The sequence below is a fragment of the Apteryx rowi genome, unplaced genomic scaffold, assembly GCF_003343035.1.
Source record: "Apteryx rowi isolate R43461 unplaced genomic scaffold, aptRow1 scaffold_194, whole genome shotgun sequence".
Lineage (NCBI taxonomy): Eukaryota > Metazoa > Chordata > Aves > Apterygiformes > Apterygidae > Apteryx > Apteryx rowi.
In genome coordinates this window covers 378,733-396,675 of record NW_020448241.1, presented here as the reverse complement: position 1 = coordinate 396,675, position 17,943 = coordinate 378,733, and the positions used below count along the sequence as shown (strand labels likewise).

The 17,943-nt window shown below is 40.3% G+C and overlaps 1 protein-coding gene across 1 annotated transcript in view; it reads left to right on the top strand.

The window, feature by feature from the left end:
- Nucleotides 1-17,943, top strand: part of PHEX (phosphate regulating endopeptidase homolog X-linked) — a 103,338-nt gene that overhangs the window by 46,967 nt on the left and 38,428 nt on the right. Inside the window, exon 12 of the mRNA XM_026062860.1 lies at nt 786-887. Within this exon, the coding sequence (XP_025918645.1) occupies nt 786-887 (102 nt within the window). The remainder of the gene's footprint in view (nt 1-785; nt 888-17,943) is intronic.

Here is a 17,943-nt window from a genome sequence, read left to right as displayed (position 1 = left end):
TCTTTTCTCTTTTCTCTTTTCTCTTTTCTCTTTTCTCTTTTCTCTTTTCTCTTTTCTTTTCACCCTTGACATGCTTGTGGTTTAGTATAGCAAAAAGGTTGTGTGTTTTCCGAGCTTTGCACAGATGCAAATTGTCATTGGTGGTTCAAGAGCCCAAAAGCAGCCAAGGCTGCTGAGCGTTCTGAGCTGTGGCCTCCATCCCTCAATAAGTAAATTAAAGGAATACTTCACAAATAGAGCTTACTGGGTGAATATTTAAATGCTGTTTTGTATTTGGATCATGATACTGTCAGCCCAAATTCAGTTCTCTTTGGCAATATTAATGAGCGTCTCAGAATGATGTGAACCAAACAAGGCTACAGATGTTCTCTACAGAAGAGGCTTTTCTTGTGTAAATACCTTACAGCTGGCTCCTTCTTCTGTATGGGCTACTGATCTAGAAGTAAAGTGTCAAAACTCTCCCCAAATCACTGATTCTGTCAGAATTTATTATGATTGCAAGAAAGACATTCTCACAATTGTGACATAAAAGGATCAGCAATGAATAGGTTGTGTGGTACAACTGAAAGAAAAGAAAATGAAAAGAAACTTGTCTTGACAAGAAGTATCTGAGGACTGGAGAAAGAAAAGAAACCAGCCTTCAAGAAGGAAGAGGACTTAGTGTCAGATCTGGAATCATTCATGGTCTTACCATATTCATCATTCCTGCATTCATTGAAACTTTTCTTATAATAATTCTGCCATAACTTAGTTTACTGGGAGGGGGGTTGCTATGTGTTTTGCAGATGGAGGAGTTAACTGAAGGAATTCGCTGGGCTTTTATTGACATGTTGGAAAAGGAAAACGACTGGATGGATTCTGAAACAAAAAGGAAAGCTTATGAAAAGGTAATAAATATAAATGGTGGGTAAAATCTTGTCACAGTGAACACAGTGTAAATTGTGATTTGGCTTGAATGAGAACAGAATTTCATGGACCACATTTACAGTTCCAAATATTTATCCATTGTTTTATTCATGAAGGGACAGTTGCCTCTTCTGTTTTGCTAGAACCTAAGCAATCYGAGCTCCTACTTTTGCCTGAAGTTATTTTTGTTACTTGTTCTTCCTCCCCTTCCTCCATCTTTCCCAGTCTGGCGCTGGCTGATGTCGACTGTGAGCTGATTTCTGATTTGCCTCTACAGTGCCTTTCTTAATAAGGCCTACATCTGCAATTGGGGTGTCAGTTGTGCCACCAAGCTACAAAATAAAAGTGTCTAAAAACATCTGTGAGAGTTCAGGGTGTTTGGAGGCTCCAGCCTAGAAGGGAAAATAGGAAGAGTTCATATCTGGTACCTTTGCTGGTGTCGCCAGAGGAAGCCCATCCTGAAAGCCAGCTTCCTGGAGGGAGGTGACCATCCAGCTGAGCAGCCATGTCTTGATAGATTAATACCAGTTATGAAGTGTTACAGTCAAGGATGGCATTACCTGTCCTGATAGCTTTCAGATGGAGTGACAATAAAATGCGGAGGTAAAGGCAGAGACAGGAGGAACTCAAATCTCCCAGACGCTTTTCAGTCTTTTCCCACCTTTACGTCATGTGATACATGGAAAGGGAGCTCATCCAAATGCAGAGCTATGCCCCTAGAGCAGCAGTCTGGAGAGGCATGAATGCAGAAGAGTGAAGGGAAATGCATAGGACTGTTTTTGCATTTGATGAGGCAATGGGTTGTCACTGAATTAGCAAATACTCACTCTGAACAAAGTGGTATGCTGAACTATTCCTGCTTGCTGTGTTTGTATAAAAATAGGGGTGTTTTGATTTAAAAACAAACATGGACTTCAAAGCTATTTTGATAATTCTGGAGAAAAGGCTGTTGAGACATTTGATTATTGGAAAGTTTTAAATTCCACATATAGCCTGTTCAAATTTTATRCAGTGGTGCCCTTCGCAGAATTGCAAATGAAATAGAGCTGGGTAAATGGACCACCAAACTCTAAAGTAGGTGAAGGATAGTAAGATGCAGTTTTTCTTGCTAACCTCATGGCAAATGGAATGCAGGTGTTATTTCTTACTGGCTGTGATGCTTATTTGTTTCCTAAAAGAAACCCTCAGAAATATAATGATCTTTATTTTAGGTATTTGACAAATTAGATGCAGACTAAGAGAAGGAGGATTTTGTATTTATTTCCTTAATAACAATATACCTGTAAAGGTATATACAAGTCAGATGTTGTTTTTCTAGCAAACAGTCTGCTTAATCATCTTGTTCAAGCTCTGATATCTGCCTTCCAGCAGAGAAGCAACACAAGCACTGCCAGAAATTAATAAACTCCCTAAAGGGCTCTCCCTTTCCCATCTTAGAGAAAGTGGTGTCCAGAAGGCAAGACAGATCTTTTGTGGGTGGAGGTACCTGTCTCCCTCTGTTACTTGTTTAGGAAGCTTATGGTATTTTGCTCCCAATTTAGGCATCTCAGTTAAGTTTCTGAAGTTAATGGGGTGAATCTGGGCCGAATAGTGCATGACAAACTAGATTCAAACTGTACAATAAAAGTACTGCTACATGCCCTAGTGCTATGAATAGCAAATGGTTTAAATCCATTCTCACTGATTTGAAGAACAATTTTCTAGTTTTCTGAAATAGAAACAGGATTAGGCTTATAAGACACAAATAAGTGTTGCATAATGACTTAGTGCAGTAACAATTATGCAGTAACAGATCATTCTTGCAGAATACTTTTTATTAGAGAGAAATAGTATCTCCACATGCTGACATAGCTGATGCCTTACATTAGAGACAAGAAGGTATGTATGATATATGCCATAAAATATTATGGTGAAAGTAAGAAATGAAAACTACTCTTTAAACTCTGACATATGGTACAAACATTTTTAAATAATTCTCAGCACATATTTCATTGTGCTTTTTTTTTCATGACCAGAATTACTCCATGGAACAATAATTTATTTTAAACTAGTGCTTTGTGTACTCTGGACACCAATGACAAATGATTCAGGTACCTTATGAGAAAAGATTGACTTCCTTCCCCAAAAGATACACTGAAAGCAAGGCACATTGGCTAGGATTATTTAGGACTAGAGACTGTAAGCTTAAATTCAGACTCATGGAAATTGCTACTTTGCCGGAAGGAAACAGTGTAGAGAGGCATTTTGGTAGATTTCCAGACTGGGGGTTAAAGTGTATGGTGCTGGGGGACTTTTCAGGTTTACTCTTTGTTTTGGAGCACTATTCAAATAGTGCCCAGCTTTATGACAGAGGGCAATGGGATGCTGCAGGTACCTTCTTTCAGTTGAAAGGCCAGAAAGGATCCTCTAGTTTGAACTTCTGTATCAGCAAACTATAGCATTTTAGCCAATTATTGTTGGATTGAGCCCAACACCACATAAAATAACTGTTCCAGTTTTCTGTGGCTATTAAAGCCTCCATGGAATTTTTTTATTAAGATATTCTTCTTGGAAACAAATTTCAGTCCTGTGTGATTATCTTCTGCTTGTTTCTATTACTAGAACTTAAGATGCCACATATTTTATTATTATTAGTTAAGTAAAGAAAGTGAATTGTTGGGTGAAGAATTATTATTATTATTTTTTTATTGTGTTTTCATCAGTAGCTGTGAAAGGTCCTCATCGAAGGAGGTTAGGCCCCATTCCCAGTTTATGGATGAGAAACTGAAGCAGAAAACAGCCTGGAATGGCTGGGCCTAATGTCAGAGCTGGGGCCAGAAATACCTTCCAGTTTTTCTAAATAGCAGATTGCTCTATCCATTCAGGTGCATTGCCTCTTCTAACAATGTAGGGTTGAGTTGCTGCCTAAAAGGAACCATATGTTGCATGGAAATTGGCTGTGTTTCATATGTTTAGCTTTTCCTCAATATTTTTAATCTTACTGCTTTCTTGAATTTGCAGAATGCTCTGGAAAGAAAAGAACTGTAGAAACAGTGTTCTTTTGTTTACTGGTCCCACTTCATGCGATCAGTTTATTTTGTCATTAGCCCTTTCTTTAATGTAGGGCACGTTTGGGTCATGAGGAAACTTTTACCCATTTCCTGAAAGAGGAATAAGATCATTGCAGGATCTGGATCTCTCTACTGTGAGCATGGAAAACCTTCCTAGTGAAACATCTCATCTCAGATGTCTCTTCTGTTCCTCAAGGTGATTGTAGCTCTCCCTTTAGATGACAGCACTGTACTGCAAATGACTTGGCAGGCTTTAAAGAGAATAACTGCAAATCCTCTCCGTGATAGGGATGCTCACTGTTTCGCATGTTTTCTGCTGCCTGCTGCTCAGCTGGTCCCCACCCTCTCCTATGCACTTGACCCAGGCCAACATGATATTCCTTGCTGTCAGCCTGATGCTTTGCAATCAAAGGGACCATCGACTTCTGGAGGACTTACAAAAGGCCCTCGGGTAGAATCGATACTTGGGTTTTGCTTTAAGCAGCCTGTCAGCTCCTTCTAAACACTGAAACATTTCTCAGTCTGTGACTGTGTCAATTCTGTTGTTTTAAGTTACTCAGAGGGGACATCCAGTGCTACTTGTTCAGTTTCTCTAATATGATGAGCCCAAATGGCATTAAAAGGATCAAATCAACCAGTACTATTCCMTGTGAAACAGAGAACAATTTTCTTGCAGCCTTGATCTCTAAGAATCATCCTCTTAGTCCTTGTACACTTAGGAGTTAAGGTTTGTCTTTCCTTCTGTAATAAAACAATATAATAAGATAATATCTAATAATTTCCTCCTCTCTTATCCACTTCTATTCTTCTCTTCCCTTCCCTTCCCATGATAGAGGCACAGTTTTAAATGAGATCATCTGAAAGCCATTTACAAAGAAAGATTTTAACAGACTTAGGTGATCTGGTCTGCTTTATCGTGCAGTTCTCACCTAATTCTCTGGATGGAGCTCATGCTGCTTCCAAAGAAGCTTCGATTCGGAGACGAGAATTCAGCACTGTGCTATGATGTGCTGTTTTCTGCCCTGTCCTTCCTCCTCTTCCCTGTGCAAGTCTTACATTTTTTTCACTCTGTATTTGACTATAATCAAAAACTTGTTTAAAACGTGTCTGTTAACCTGAATTTTCAATGGAGATCTCTGATTAAAAAAAAAAAGTCCTGTTCTTGCTCTTTTAACATCTCTCTTTTATAAGGGTCATTAAATTTTTCCTTTGTTTGAAGAAAAGATAATTCAATTGAGTGCAGCTGCAAGGGTGTGTCTGGCAACAGTCTTCAAGTATGTGCTATGTAAGTTATATAAGCCACGCAGAAAGATGCTCTCATCGGTTGCTCTTGCGCTGGGCAAGCTCTGAGTCACCTTGCAGCCATTGCAAAGGCTGGCAGATGAGGAGGGAAGGGAAAGAGGGGAGGCCTTTGTTTTCCTTACAATGAAGGTGCAGACTGCAGAGGCACACAAATGATACTGGCAGCTGTGTTTTGTAATGGTGGGCCACAGGGAAAAGGGGAATCCACAACTGAAACACCATTGACATGACTAGTGTGATCAGGGCTCTCATCTTTAAAATGGTAATTTATTGCTGCTGTTCTTCAAAGGATAATTTGGTGGAAGATCATCACTGAGATGTAAAATTATTCCACCTCCTGGACAGGAGCCATTACTTTCTTAATCACTTTTTTCCTTCCTAAAATGCCCTTTGTGCTTGGGTTTAACTAGAGGCTTGGAAAAGAGACTTCTACACAGAAGCCTAGAAGAAAAAAGCCTTTTTTTTCTAAAAGTTTGCAAATCTCCTGTAAAATAGCCTTTATCGTAGGAATTTATTTTGTTGGTGTGCAATACTATTTTTAAAGCATGGATGACAAGCCAAAAAAAGCTTGTTTTTCTGTAATAAGATTTTTCTGTAACATTATTAACTTCTTTAGGTCATGGAGCACAAATCCCAAGGTCACTGTACAATCATTTTTTGCCTACTGAACTTGCCTGCTGCTTGGCTTTATTCCTCTCTAAGGAAGTTGTATACGCAACWTTTGTTCTCTTTTCATCTCTCCAAGTCTGAAGACTGAGGCAACAGAACCACAGGAAAATATAAGGATAATGCTTAGCTATGTGTCTCTCAGGCAGTGTTAGGTATCTTTGTTTTGCCTAAGGGGGTTGTTCTGCAACTTTGGAGAGCTACAGTAAACTTCCCTAGACAGTGCAGTGCAATTTAAGCCACTAGCCCTTAGGAATTCAAAAGCCATCTGYAAAAACCCCAATTTAACAAAATACAGATACTTAAAATGAGATACTTGTCCGCGGGTTATCCCACTGAGGCCATTCACTTCTGAACCTGGAATTTTCTGGCCATATTCAGCCCTCCAGTCAATTAGTTGAGTCCCTGCCATCTTTCCCAGCTCTCTGTTGTCCCTATCTCTTCGCGGCTGGGTGATTTCACCAAGAACATGACAGCCATACTGCTCGGACCAGAGGCCCGATGTCTGGCTTGGACAGTGGCCAAGCAGTAGCAGATGCTCAGAGATGAACATAAGGACAGGGGAAGCATAAAGTGATACTTTCCCACTATCCTTCTCTGGCCTCTGACAATCTGCAGCTCAGYTGCTTCCTGATCTACAAGTGATGTCTTTGAATTTATTAGGATTTTTCAGTCCTGAGTTTGTCTAGTAACTTTTTGAACCTGTGTCAATTTTTATCATCCACAGCTTCCTGTGGCAATGAGTTCCACTATCTAACTGTGCTTTGTCTGAGAAAATCTCTCTTTTTGTTTGTCTGGAAAATGTCTTCCACTCTTCCTAAGTCTTTGTAGTGGGAAAACCAGAGAATCTTTGTTCCCTGTTCTTCTTTCATGCCCACTCATGTGTATTTATAACCCTGGCATTGCAATATGTCCAGGGAGTATGGAATCTACTGCATATATTCAAATAGACTGCTCACAACATGCACTAGATACAGTTGTAAAGTATAGCTTTTCATTAAGATTGAGGTACACCCAGCCAGAAAGGCCAGACACCACAGCTTCAGGAGCTGAAATTAATCTTGCTTAATGCCATGCTAATTTTGCACAGAGATGACAAAACATCTAGTCTTGAGAATGGTCACTGGGTGCTTAGCAATAAGAAAAATGCTTTTTGTGCCTCCTGGGGTCTGTTGACCCATCCTATGCAAAATAATTTTTCTGGAAGGAAGGCCAGCATGAGGCTGAAAGAATGATACTTCATAAAGAGCGAGGGATGGAATTTCAAAACTGAATATTCCAGACACCTTTCACTGTTTCTTTTGAGATGACTTAATATTTTTGTTCCAAAAATGTCAGAGAACTTTATAAAGTATAAGACTGTGTCAGAACATTAGTAGAACCTGCCAGACTTGCTTCAGAAAATCAAGGAAAAGAGACAGAAATTTCCAAAGGTTTTCATTGCATTGCAATTCCTGTTCAAAAGCCAAAGTGAGTGAGTGCTTATGTCAAAATTTACTGTTTTCATTAGAGAGAGAAAGTTGTATTCAGATCTTCTTGCAACAGCTTTGTCATTTTCAAACTGGAAATCATACTGTTCTGTGCCAAGGAACCTGAGCAATACTTTTCTTTCTGTGGAAGTGAACTTTCTGAAATTAGCGTAGCCCTTTTCTGGGGTAGTGCTTTGATGTAAAAATGAAAGATCAAGATCCTGCCTGTATTGTAACAGCTTCACTGTATGGATCAATGAGCCAAGTCTCCTGATATGGTTGAAACATGGGTTGGAGTTCAGAAGAGGCAGCCACGTTTTAACTGTTTTCCTACAGGTCGACAGTTCTCTTGGGCATTAAATGTATCACCAGGAGCTTATCTTCACAGTGTATCTCATCTTTATGCTACAAAGTGCATGAATAGGTGAAGAGAAGGGGACAGATTGACAGGAAGCAAGAAGGGAAGTATATGCTGTGTAGGTTAGAAATCATGTAGGGGATTTTAAAAGTTTGCTGTACTTACCTACTTTGGAATTTGGTCCAGGACATTGAGGCCAGCACTCCCATGCCTTCCCTGAAATATCTGTTTGAAAAATGCCAGTGTTAAGGGCAATATATTTCAGCTGGAAGATAAAGAGAATGAAAGATGCTTTCTTTCTAGTGCGAAAGTGTTCCACACTTTTCCTTGAATAAAAATAAATCTTCACTTTCCATCAGGTCAACCACTTTTTTTTTTTTTTTTTTTGAGTCAGTTGCTTATTCCTCATCATAGACTTTTTAATTTTTGAACTCAAACAAAATTCTCTCTCACATCCCAAATTTAATTTAACCTCCTCAGGATTACTGGGCTTTTCTGTTCAGCAGCCACAGGAGATGTTCTTCTCCCTTGGCCAGAGCCGAAACTAATAGCCGCGGCATGTTTGCTTATCTCTTATCTCTGGGGTTAGATCACTGCTGTCAACTTCTCCCTTGTTATCTGGCTGCTGCTACTGCTCACTCAGTTGTACAGGGRTGTCAGTTCCATTAATAACCTGAGCACCATGCAAACAGATAGTGAAAAACAGGGGAAGGGAAAGGAAATTGTATTTAATGCTGATCTCGCAGCTGTCGTTTTTCAGACTGCATCACAACTCCATAAGGCCCGGATGGTTGTGTGACATCAAAGCATTTGTGACAAACCTCATGCTCAAAATAGAAGGAGGGAGACAGAAAGATGGATGGACACATATTCACAGACTCACAGGAACTGGGATGAATCTGAAGCTTTTGTAGCAGAAATGCAATGCAAAAGTGCTGGTATGCTAAAAGGCATCTTAATTCTTCCAAAGGGCCAAGAAGTCCTACATCGATGACCCCTAAAAGTCTGCCTGAAAGACGTTTTTAGCTTTAACTTTGTGTTCTTGTTGTTTTACCAAGTAAAATTACCATCTGTAGAGGAATGACTGTGAAGAGAGTGCAGCACTCTAGCTGAACAGTAATACATATTGAGGCATGAGGGAATCCCTTTTCTATTTGGAGGGGGAGTCTATGGGGGCACAGACAGCTATCTACTTGAATTCTCTCTTTGTTTCCAATATACCTGCAATTCCTGGTTTTAAATACAGAGATAGGTAGAGATGGTACTAGACTATGCATAAGCAGAAAGCTCCAATATTATCCTACTTCCCTGCCCCATGAAGCAAATTCCAAGGGCTACTGTCTCTTTCCAGGCAGAAGTCAGACTAACTGCTGTTTAAGAAGGTGTAGCATGCTTGTCTCCTTCTGTTCTCATATGCACCTTATTTCTGGGAAAGCCCAGGCCCACAAGTCTTTCTCTTAGATTTAGGTCTGGACACAGAGGGCCAGCTTCGGGTCTGCAGCATGCAGGAAAGTGAGAATAGCCACCAGGTTCTGACTTAATATCTGAGGGTGATTTAGTGGGCCTGCTTAAACTGCTTGCACCTCAAACCCTCTATCCTAATCTTCTTTTGCAGCTTTGCTGCCCTCAYAGGAGAGCTGAATGGCTCTTTGGGTTCCTGACAAGCCTTAGTTTATACCCTGGTGCAATCTTGAAACCAGCTGCATGTTCACTGCTGTGAGTGGCACTGAAGGGACAGGCAGGATCAAGCAACCCTGCCAGCCGTCCCAGCTACAGCTGCTTGGGAGGGTGAATCAAAGCCTTCCTTTGAGTCCTGTTCTTTTTTTACTGGCCATTAAAGGAGAGACTTGCTTTCCACCAAAGAGACTTATACAATACCCCTCTTCATAATAGGTATCAGGTTATTTCACTATATGTGGCAACTGTAAGTCATTTAATAGGTAGTTTCATTTGGATCCATATATATCAACTACTGTGAGTGTGCAAACTCACAGTGCTTTTTGGTATGTATATTCTGGTTTGCCAGTCATTCACCTATGTGGGGAAGTTTTTTACTGGACATTATTTGCTGCCCAGGGGACCATTTAAAAAGCAGGTTTCAAATCTGGCTGCAACAAAATAATTTTAGAATGTGATTCACTAAGCCTAAATTCAAATAGTTATTCAAAAAATATGCTGTGGAGTAGAGATGGTAATTTATAATAGCCCAAATGACAATTTTGCACCTAATTCCTCTTGAATTTCAGTTCAGCTTTGATACTTAATTGCTTTTGGTACCTTCAGAACCCTTCTCTCCATTTGGTCAGCATTTTAGGTATAACAGCTGTATCTTAGTTAATTCAAATGTAGGTTCAGTGTACAATTCTTCACCCTGTGTGGGACTTTGACCTCCCCTTGGTTGCTCATGGCTCTGACTGGCCATTTGGCTTGGCTGGATGCGAGCTTCTCCAAGTCTTGTATATGTGCATGCCCAAGGCATGGAGAGAAAAGTTGCTGGAGTAGCTGGAAGGATGCAAGAAACTACAGCAAGAGGGGCTGAGGGCTGTGACTGCGGCGCAGAGCCCTCAGCCTCCAAGACTGAGCTACTCAGGCTCAGATGTTTTAGTAGCACTTTTACTTCCTTGGGTACTGTACTAATCACAGAGGTCTGTAGGAAAATTGTGAAATGTTAAATGGCTCTTCAAAATGCCTCAGGCACTGGTATTGTTAGACTTTACCTTCAAGGGATTTTTATAACAAGGAGATCATCAGATTCGGGAAGCTGCTCCCTTACTGGCCTTTCAGAAGTCAGGATGCTGTGTCTAAGAATAAAGGCTTTCTCAGCTGCCCTCGTTTGGGAGGGAAGCTGTGACATGCCTTCTGTTCAGTTTTCTAGGTAGGGAATGAGTTCCACCATAAAATGGTTTCATCAGGTATAAATAAATACATAAATGTAATTATAACTTGTTTAAATAAAAATCTATAAAGATTTTGAAGAGAGAGATTTGGTCTTGAGTAGAAAGCAGAGTATTTTCTGCATATGTTTCTTCTAAATATACTCCAGCCTGCAGTTTTTTCTCTGTATACACCTTTTTTCCTCCCCCCATACTACATGGTATGGACAACAGATAGTGGCATGGTTATTGCTACTGTGGACATCAGGGTCCCTGTTCAAGCAAAAGGAATTTCTTTCTAGAAACAGAGGAAACCTGCAAATTCTGAGCAGAGTAATGTTTTTGTTTAAAACCAAAATGGGAACTGAAGACACAGGGAAGTGTAAGAACTAGTCTCTGCCATGTCTGGCCCCAGCTGTATCTAGACTTAGAGCTTGGTCTGATGCTGTGCAGCTAGAAATGAGAAGTGGATTTTTCAGATATTATTCATGGTCGGGGGTGGGGGAAAGCAGCTCTGCGACCTTTGGTAGACAAAGATAACCTTGAAAATGTTAAATGAATATAAACTGATGCAAACAGATGCTGAGGTCAGAAGTTGTCCCTCTCTGGAACAGGTTATTCACTTTTGCATAAAATTGCTAAGAGAAACTCTGTGATAACTCATATCCCATACAGCTGTGTTGGGAGAGAGATTAGTTGCTCCTTCCCTGCCCCTGGGGCTCTCTCTCTCCCAGCATGTGTTACAGCAKTCAGAGCTGGATTTCTCTTTAGCACACCAGACTTTGTAGGTCCTTGGGGACTTTTATTTTGTCAGTCAGTGCAGTGTTTTTTGTTAAACCTGTTGTTATCCCAGAGCTAAAACAAAAGCAGCGGAAAAGATTCTGCAGCAAGGTATGTGTGTTTGCAGCAAGAGGTGGCATGACAGCAGTGGGCAGCAGGAGTTGATTGAGGAGGAATTCTGGGGGTGAGCAATGAGGCAAGCCCAGGAAGGAATTTCTACAAAAAATGCAACGAAATAATTTTGCAGCTCACTAACATGCTAAAGCCCAGTCAAAGGTGGCTTTATTTCGTTATTTGTCACTGCAAATCCTCAGGATTCTGGTGCAAAATGTTTTGGGTAAGTATATCTAATGTGATTTCAAAAGATAGATAAAAAAGGACTTTGAGGTTGTTTTGCAGGGGTTTTTTTGTTCATGTGTGTGTGTTTTCGATTTTTTTTTTTTTTTTTTTTTTAAGGTAAGTGTCTTGGAAAACATGGAGCAGTCCCTGAAAATAAGGACATGAGGTATGGTCTTCTAAAGTACTAAGGATATGGCTAAGCTTAACTCTGGTGCATGAGCTAGAGAGCTGCGTTAAAGGCAGCATGTGCCACAGGGCCCCAGYGCCATGCTAATGATGGCCTGTCCCTTCAGACCAGGACTGTTTCACTTCTGGCTTGTCTGAAATGCAACTGGAGGAGCTCCCAGCTGTTTGCAGTCACATCCATGTAGTTACACCCGAAATGACCTAAAGTACAGTGGAATAGCATGCAGAAATCCCCACGCTGACAGTGCCCAGTCACTGGTGGCACGGTGATGTGCCGATGCAGCTTTCCACCTCTGGTTCTGGAGCTAGCAAAGTTTGTGTCTGTTTGGTTTTCTTGCACCATCCTTTCTTCTGGTCCACAGGCATGACCCCACCTCCACTGAAGACTGGAGGCTCTTAAAACTGCCTTTGGACAGTAATGCTTTGAGGTTAAATAAATCTTTTACTGGGTACCTCAGTTGTGCTGGTCTTCTGTATAAGTGCAGAGGGACTGGGTTAAGGTATTCTTCCCTGAGTTTGCCAGGGGAAATTGTCTGTCCTGGCCTGGTCTTGGAGGATTTGGCTCTTTATACTGAACTCATGCGGCTATAAAGTCAGGTGGCATGAACTGGTCACATCTGCTCTACACAGCATTTGGCTCTGTGTCTCCTTTGGGCCCATGTGGTGTCCCAAAGACATAATTACTATTTCCTGCAGGTTTTTACAAGCTAAAGGTCTGAAATAATGTGAAGGCCAAGGTGCAGATTACTAGGGTAGTGTTTTTAATCATATTCAGGGTATGTGTTGTATTTCCTAGAATGTGGCATGAGGTGATATGCAAGGATGCAAAGCCCTCTGGGATAGTGTTGCAGGACTGTGGAGGTAATTAAACCTGGTGCAGCCTTAATGATATTTGCTGGGAATGGTATACTGTCCCCTGAATCCTGCTGGAGAGTTGTTTTGGAGACCATCTGTTGGTAGAGGCCAAAATAATTCATTTTGCTCTTTGACCATGTTCCATTTAGCAACACGGTCATGAAGCATGTCTCAGACCAATGGCACTGGAACAAGCCACCCCAGCCGTGGGGAGGCTAGGAGCAGGTGTTGGACACTGGGAAAGTAGCATGGTGCTGCATGTGATTTTCAGGGTAGGTGGGAATGTGTGTGTCCCACTGTAACTCCTTCACCTTACTTTTGGGAAGTAGACCCTACATTTCTTACTCAATTGGAATGAGGAAGTTAGTCTGTCCTCATTAAAAAATGGTAATGTGGAAAAACAGAGCTGAAATCTGAGGAGACACTACAAGAAATCTGTTGGTTTTTTGTTGTATGTTTAACTTAGAATATACTTAATGTTGCTGGGGGTTTGCCCAGAATAAAAGAAAATCAGCAACACATTTAGTGCACTTGGTAGATAAAGTAAGCATCATTATTTCCATCTTCTGTATTGGGAAGCCAAGTCAAAAGGATGAGGAAATGGAGGTCACCAGCCTTGGAACCCCCCTGCATTTAGCAGCTGCAGCCACAAACTACTTCTGGTGATGCCTTCTCTTAAAACTGGAGAAAATATTTCCAATTTACAGCTGGTAAGCAATCTGGTGTAGAATGCACTGCTTGGTATGCAACTTTAGGGTAAAATCTTAAAACGTTCTTAGCTTTGGCAGTATTCATCTCTCTCAAGGTCAGTAACAATTTTACTATTGGCTGAAGCAGTGTTTGGTTAAAATTCTGTCTGTATATGTTTGTAACTTCATGCAGGTATCAGCTATATAATGGTCATCATTACCTGTTTATTGAGACTTTTTGTCTGTGTATCTCCAGTGAAAAGCAGATGCAATTATTAATACCCACCAGCACACAAAGGACCTCCCCCCTCCCCAAACTTTCTACCCATAAACAAAAGCCAGATACTAGGATTTAAGTGGAGCTGTTGGAGTAGCATTATCAAGAAATGTGCCTTTCTGTAGTCTCTGCTTTTTACATTCTCATTGCCCAAGGATGGCTTGAGATTCTTGTGTTTGTTTTCCAAACAGTTCCTCAAGCTTTTTCATATTCATCAATTCAATTTTTTTTTTGATTAGATGGGGTTAAAACAAACTGTTTTAAGATTTTGATCATGTAACTGGATATGTTGTTGATTCCCTGAAGTCAAACTACAGATTTCATTCAAAATTGTGGAAGGGATGTGTCTAATCATTTATATATTGTATAATCACAGAGGAAGACGTGTGCATTTAATTTCCAGAACTCTGGTTCTGTTCACAGAAGTTACCATCCCTGTCTGTCATGCATAATATTTTACATATAAAATAATTGAATCATGATAATTGTCATGCAAAGGTTATAAATGTAAAATGGAAATAAAACAAACTGGATAAATATTTTTAATGCAGGATTAGTTTAAACTAAATATTTAATCCCAGTGTAACTGGTGTCACAATGCTTGGACCAACCGTTGTTCCAGAGAAGCAGAAGCAGAATGGATTTAGGACAGGAAGGAGTGACACACTGATGTAAAGTGTTGCTTTCTTGGCACTTCTGTGCATGTTGGTCCTACTAAAGTTTTAGGTGCTTACAACTTTATTGACTATAATAATATTATCTTGTGGATAATTAGTGGATATTAGGATTGAATTTGTAATACTAACAGTTTGCTTAATAAATTTTGTGTGTCCCTTTTCCCCTACTTTTTCTAGAATGGTAATGTATGGTCCCTTTTATAAATGTGGTGGGTAATGTTTTCTTGTCGGGAAACTTTCTTTGTTGAATGAGGCTTTGGCTTGAAAAGATGATTCAGAGGAAAAAGTAAGCTCTGTGTTGTGGTTCAACCACAACACTGATCTGGCAGAGAATTAGCTGGGAAAAAAACTGGATGTATTTCTACTGTGTTAGTGAACTGAGCAATCTGCTGGAAAGGTTTGCCAGGCACCTGAAGCAGCTCAAAGAGACTGTGGAACTAGGCAGCAGGAGCAGAAGTATGGATAGCAGTGTGAAAGGCAAGGTAGAATAGTGAAAAATTGAACATTATTTTTGTTTTGGCAGCACAAAGTTGTTGGACTCAGCTACTTGTGAAACCACAGCCTATATTTAACTGAAAACAGTTCTTTGTGTATTTGATGCCATGATATTTTATATTTCTATTGCCTTGCTAGGTGTGGTTATTTACCTAATTACCTGTTACAAGAATGGAGCAATAACCCTATTTTCCATGTTCATAACTGATTAATTTAGAACATCCAAAATAATTAACAAAATACAGGGGAAGATAGGGGGGAAAGGGATATGGTGCAGTGTGAACTGATCTGTGAATCACTTATTAAATGAAACACTAGCTCCTAAAATCTTGAAAAAGTATGTTTGATAGACTGACTCTTTCGTGATTCAAACATATGAAAAGAAGGTTAAGCCAAAGTTTAAAAATAAATACAATAGTCTGATGATTAGCTGTATTCTCGAGTGTGGATTCTAGCCGGCTCACTGCAGATCAAGTACTCTTAATAAATTATCTTATCATTTCAGACCAAGCAGTAAAAGAGTTTGTGTTTGCACTGCCACTTCACCTTTGACTGCAATTTGCAATGTGCAAATCACTGACATTTCATATGGCCCCTGCAGAGGAAATAAAATACTTGATTAAGATGGGCCCAATCCAGCTCCCATTGAAGTCAGTGGGTCACTTTCTCCTGATATCTGTAGGATTTGGCTTTAGCCCTGTGATGGAATTTTTCTATGTTTTACSAAGATCCATCATCCTATTTTCCCAGGTTTTCTATACATAAAACCTAAATAGATGCAGTGATATGTATGCAGCAATTTTACCAGATGGCTCTTGAATCATCTGCTTTCAATGAAAAATGAAAAGACCAGACACGTACATAAAGGCTGAATTAATCTTTGTAATTAAATGGAACATTACTTTGCCGTGAATGATTTTAGCTTTCAGAATGTATTTCATGGTAATTTTTCAGTGAACTGTAATTGTATTAATTTTTTATATTTTTAGAAGCTTGAAAATGATCTTCACAAAGTTATTGTGAGTCAAGTTGATATACAGAAGATCTGCGTCAGACTCATAAAACTTTGTTGGGGGTGGAATAACTCTCTCCCCCCCCCCCCTTTACACTCAGTACAGTATGTCAGTGCTTGATATTAGCCTACAAAGTGTCCCAGTCTGACTCTGCGCAAAAAAGACTCTCAGACAGCTCATGTGCCAAGTTTGAATGTCAAACAAGAATTCAATTAGACTGGAATGATGCTTTGTAGCACTGAAACGTGTGTATTGCCATGTTGGCAAGCTGTTAAGTCAAGAGTGAAAAGTCATTTATTATTTTGTCTCTGTAGTAAACTTTCTTGCAATGCTCTTGTCATGATGTAAAGAGAAACACACACCAATGATAAAATCCTGTGATAAAGTCAGTGGTGAAACTTCCTTGTGTAATCAATTGCAGAGGGGACAGTTGCCCTCTAGGTCCTCTGCTCAGGAGCCTGCTCTCTCTAGACAGCCTGTATAGTAAATAGTCATTGCTACTTCCGCTAAAGTATGCTGTTGCTCTGCATCACCCCCTGCAAGAGCCTCTCATTTTCACTGAGAAGAGGGGAGCCTGCAGAGAGGAGATTCTTACTTGCCAGGCTGCCTAAGCTAGACTGAGTGCTTAACATTAGCTGGGGTAAATACCCCCTTGCCTCTTTCTCCTGTACATGTGGCTATTTAATATGCAAATTAGTGAGAGGAATGAAATGAGCCTTTAAACCGTAAAATGTTGTGGATGATGCATTTATGACAGAGATTCATGTGCAGTTGCCACATGGTTGGTTACTGTACGTTTGTCACATTTCATTTGCTTTCCCCATATGTGTGTGTATGGCTCCTGGAGGACCGATCTTTTAAACATACTTTTAATTGTATCAGAGGGAGAATACTAACTTGATTATCAAAGAGGAAGCCAGACTTAGGAGAGTTTTCTACTTTCTTGTGCTGTATAGATAAGGAGTCTTCAGCCTTCGTTAAGCATTACTTAAGCAAATAGAAGAGGTAACCAAGGAAGCAAGAAACTTCTGACACACAAATTCAGCAACATCTGCRCAGTGAGATGCTTTATAACTCGTGTGTTGTGTAAGTAGGGCTGTGTGCTGTGCCCAGCTGGCCAGGTTTGGCTCTGATCCAATGTCCCTGGATGTTGATAGGATTCACAGGGACTTCAGGGGGCTTCCGAAGTCCCCTCATGGGTTTGTTTCGGCTCCCAGGGAGGTCCCCTCCATCCCCCTCATCCCAGGCTGGAGTCAGGACACKGGGGGCAGTCCTCAGCAGAAAGGGGTGCTCTTGATCCCTGGGACCAAGCAAGCATATTTCTCTGTTCCTTCCGCACCACTGTGTGCTACTTGGTGGAGATAATGTGGCCTTGGGATGCTAGCTCAGTAGGATCTCAAGGGGCATGATTGACCTTTATGTTTTTGGCTGCATCATAGCTACTGTTAGAACCAGCCTGAAACTTACTCCTTTTCTGGAAGAAGCCATATAGTGAGATGTGGATTGCATGCAACAGCCTTGTACTGTTTTGCTCTCTATCAGCTCTTGCTCTGGATGTTCTCAGGAAGGCTCCAAAGAGTGGTGTTGATTTGTGATTTTTGAAGGTGCAAAAGCTTTGTTTCGTAAAGATATTTAAGAATGTACCTGGATTTCCTCRTAGTGAACTAACTTTGTTGTGTAGTAACAGTCTGCACTTTTCTGAATCTTTGTGATTCTACATGACTGCTGGAACATTTAAGAAGGTATCAGAATTATGGTGTAAGTCAGCTCTGTCTTAGTGTTTATTCATTACAGAGTATATAGTTGTGTTTCTTATTTGCTCACACTTCTAAATCCCAAATACTGTGGTAAGAATTTAAGTAACTAATGCAATAAAGTAACATTTTTTTCCTTATATTTATCTTACAAAATAGAAGCAGCTTCAGGCATTGATAAAACATCAAACTACTAGAAGCATAATTACCTTTTTAGTTGGCTTTCAAAAAACACTTTCAGACAAATTGTGATT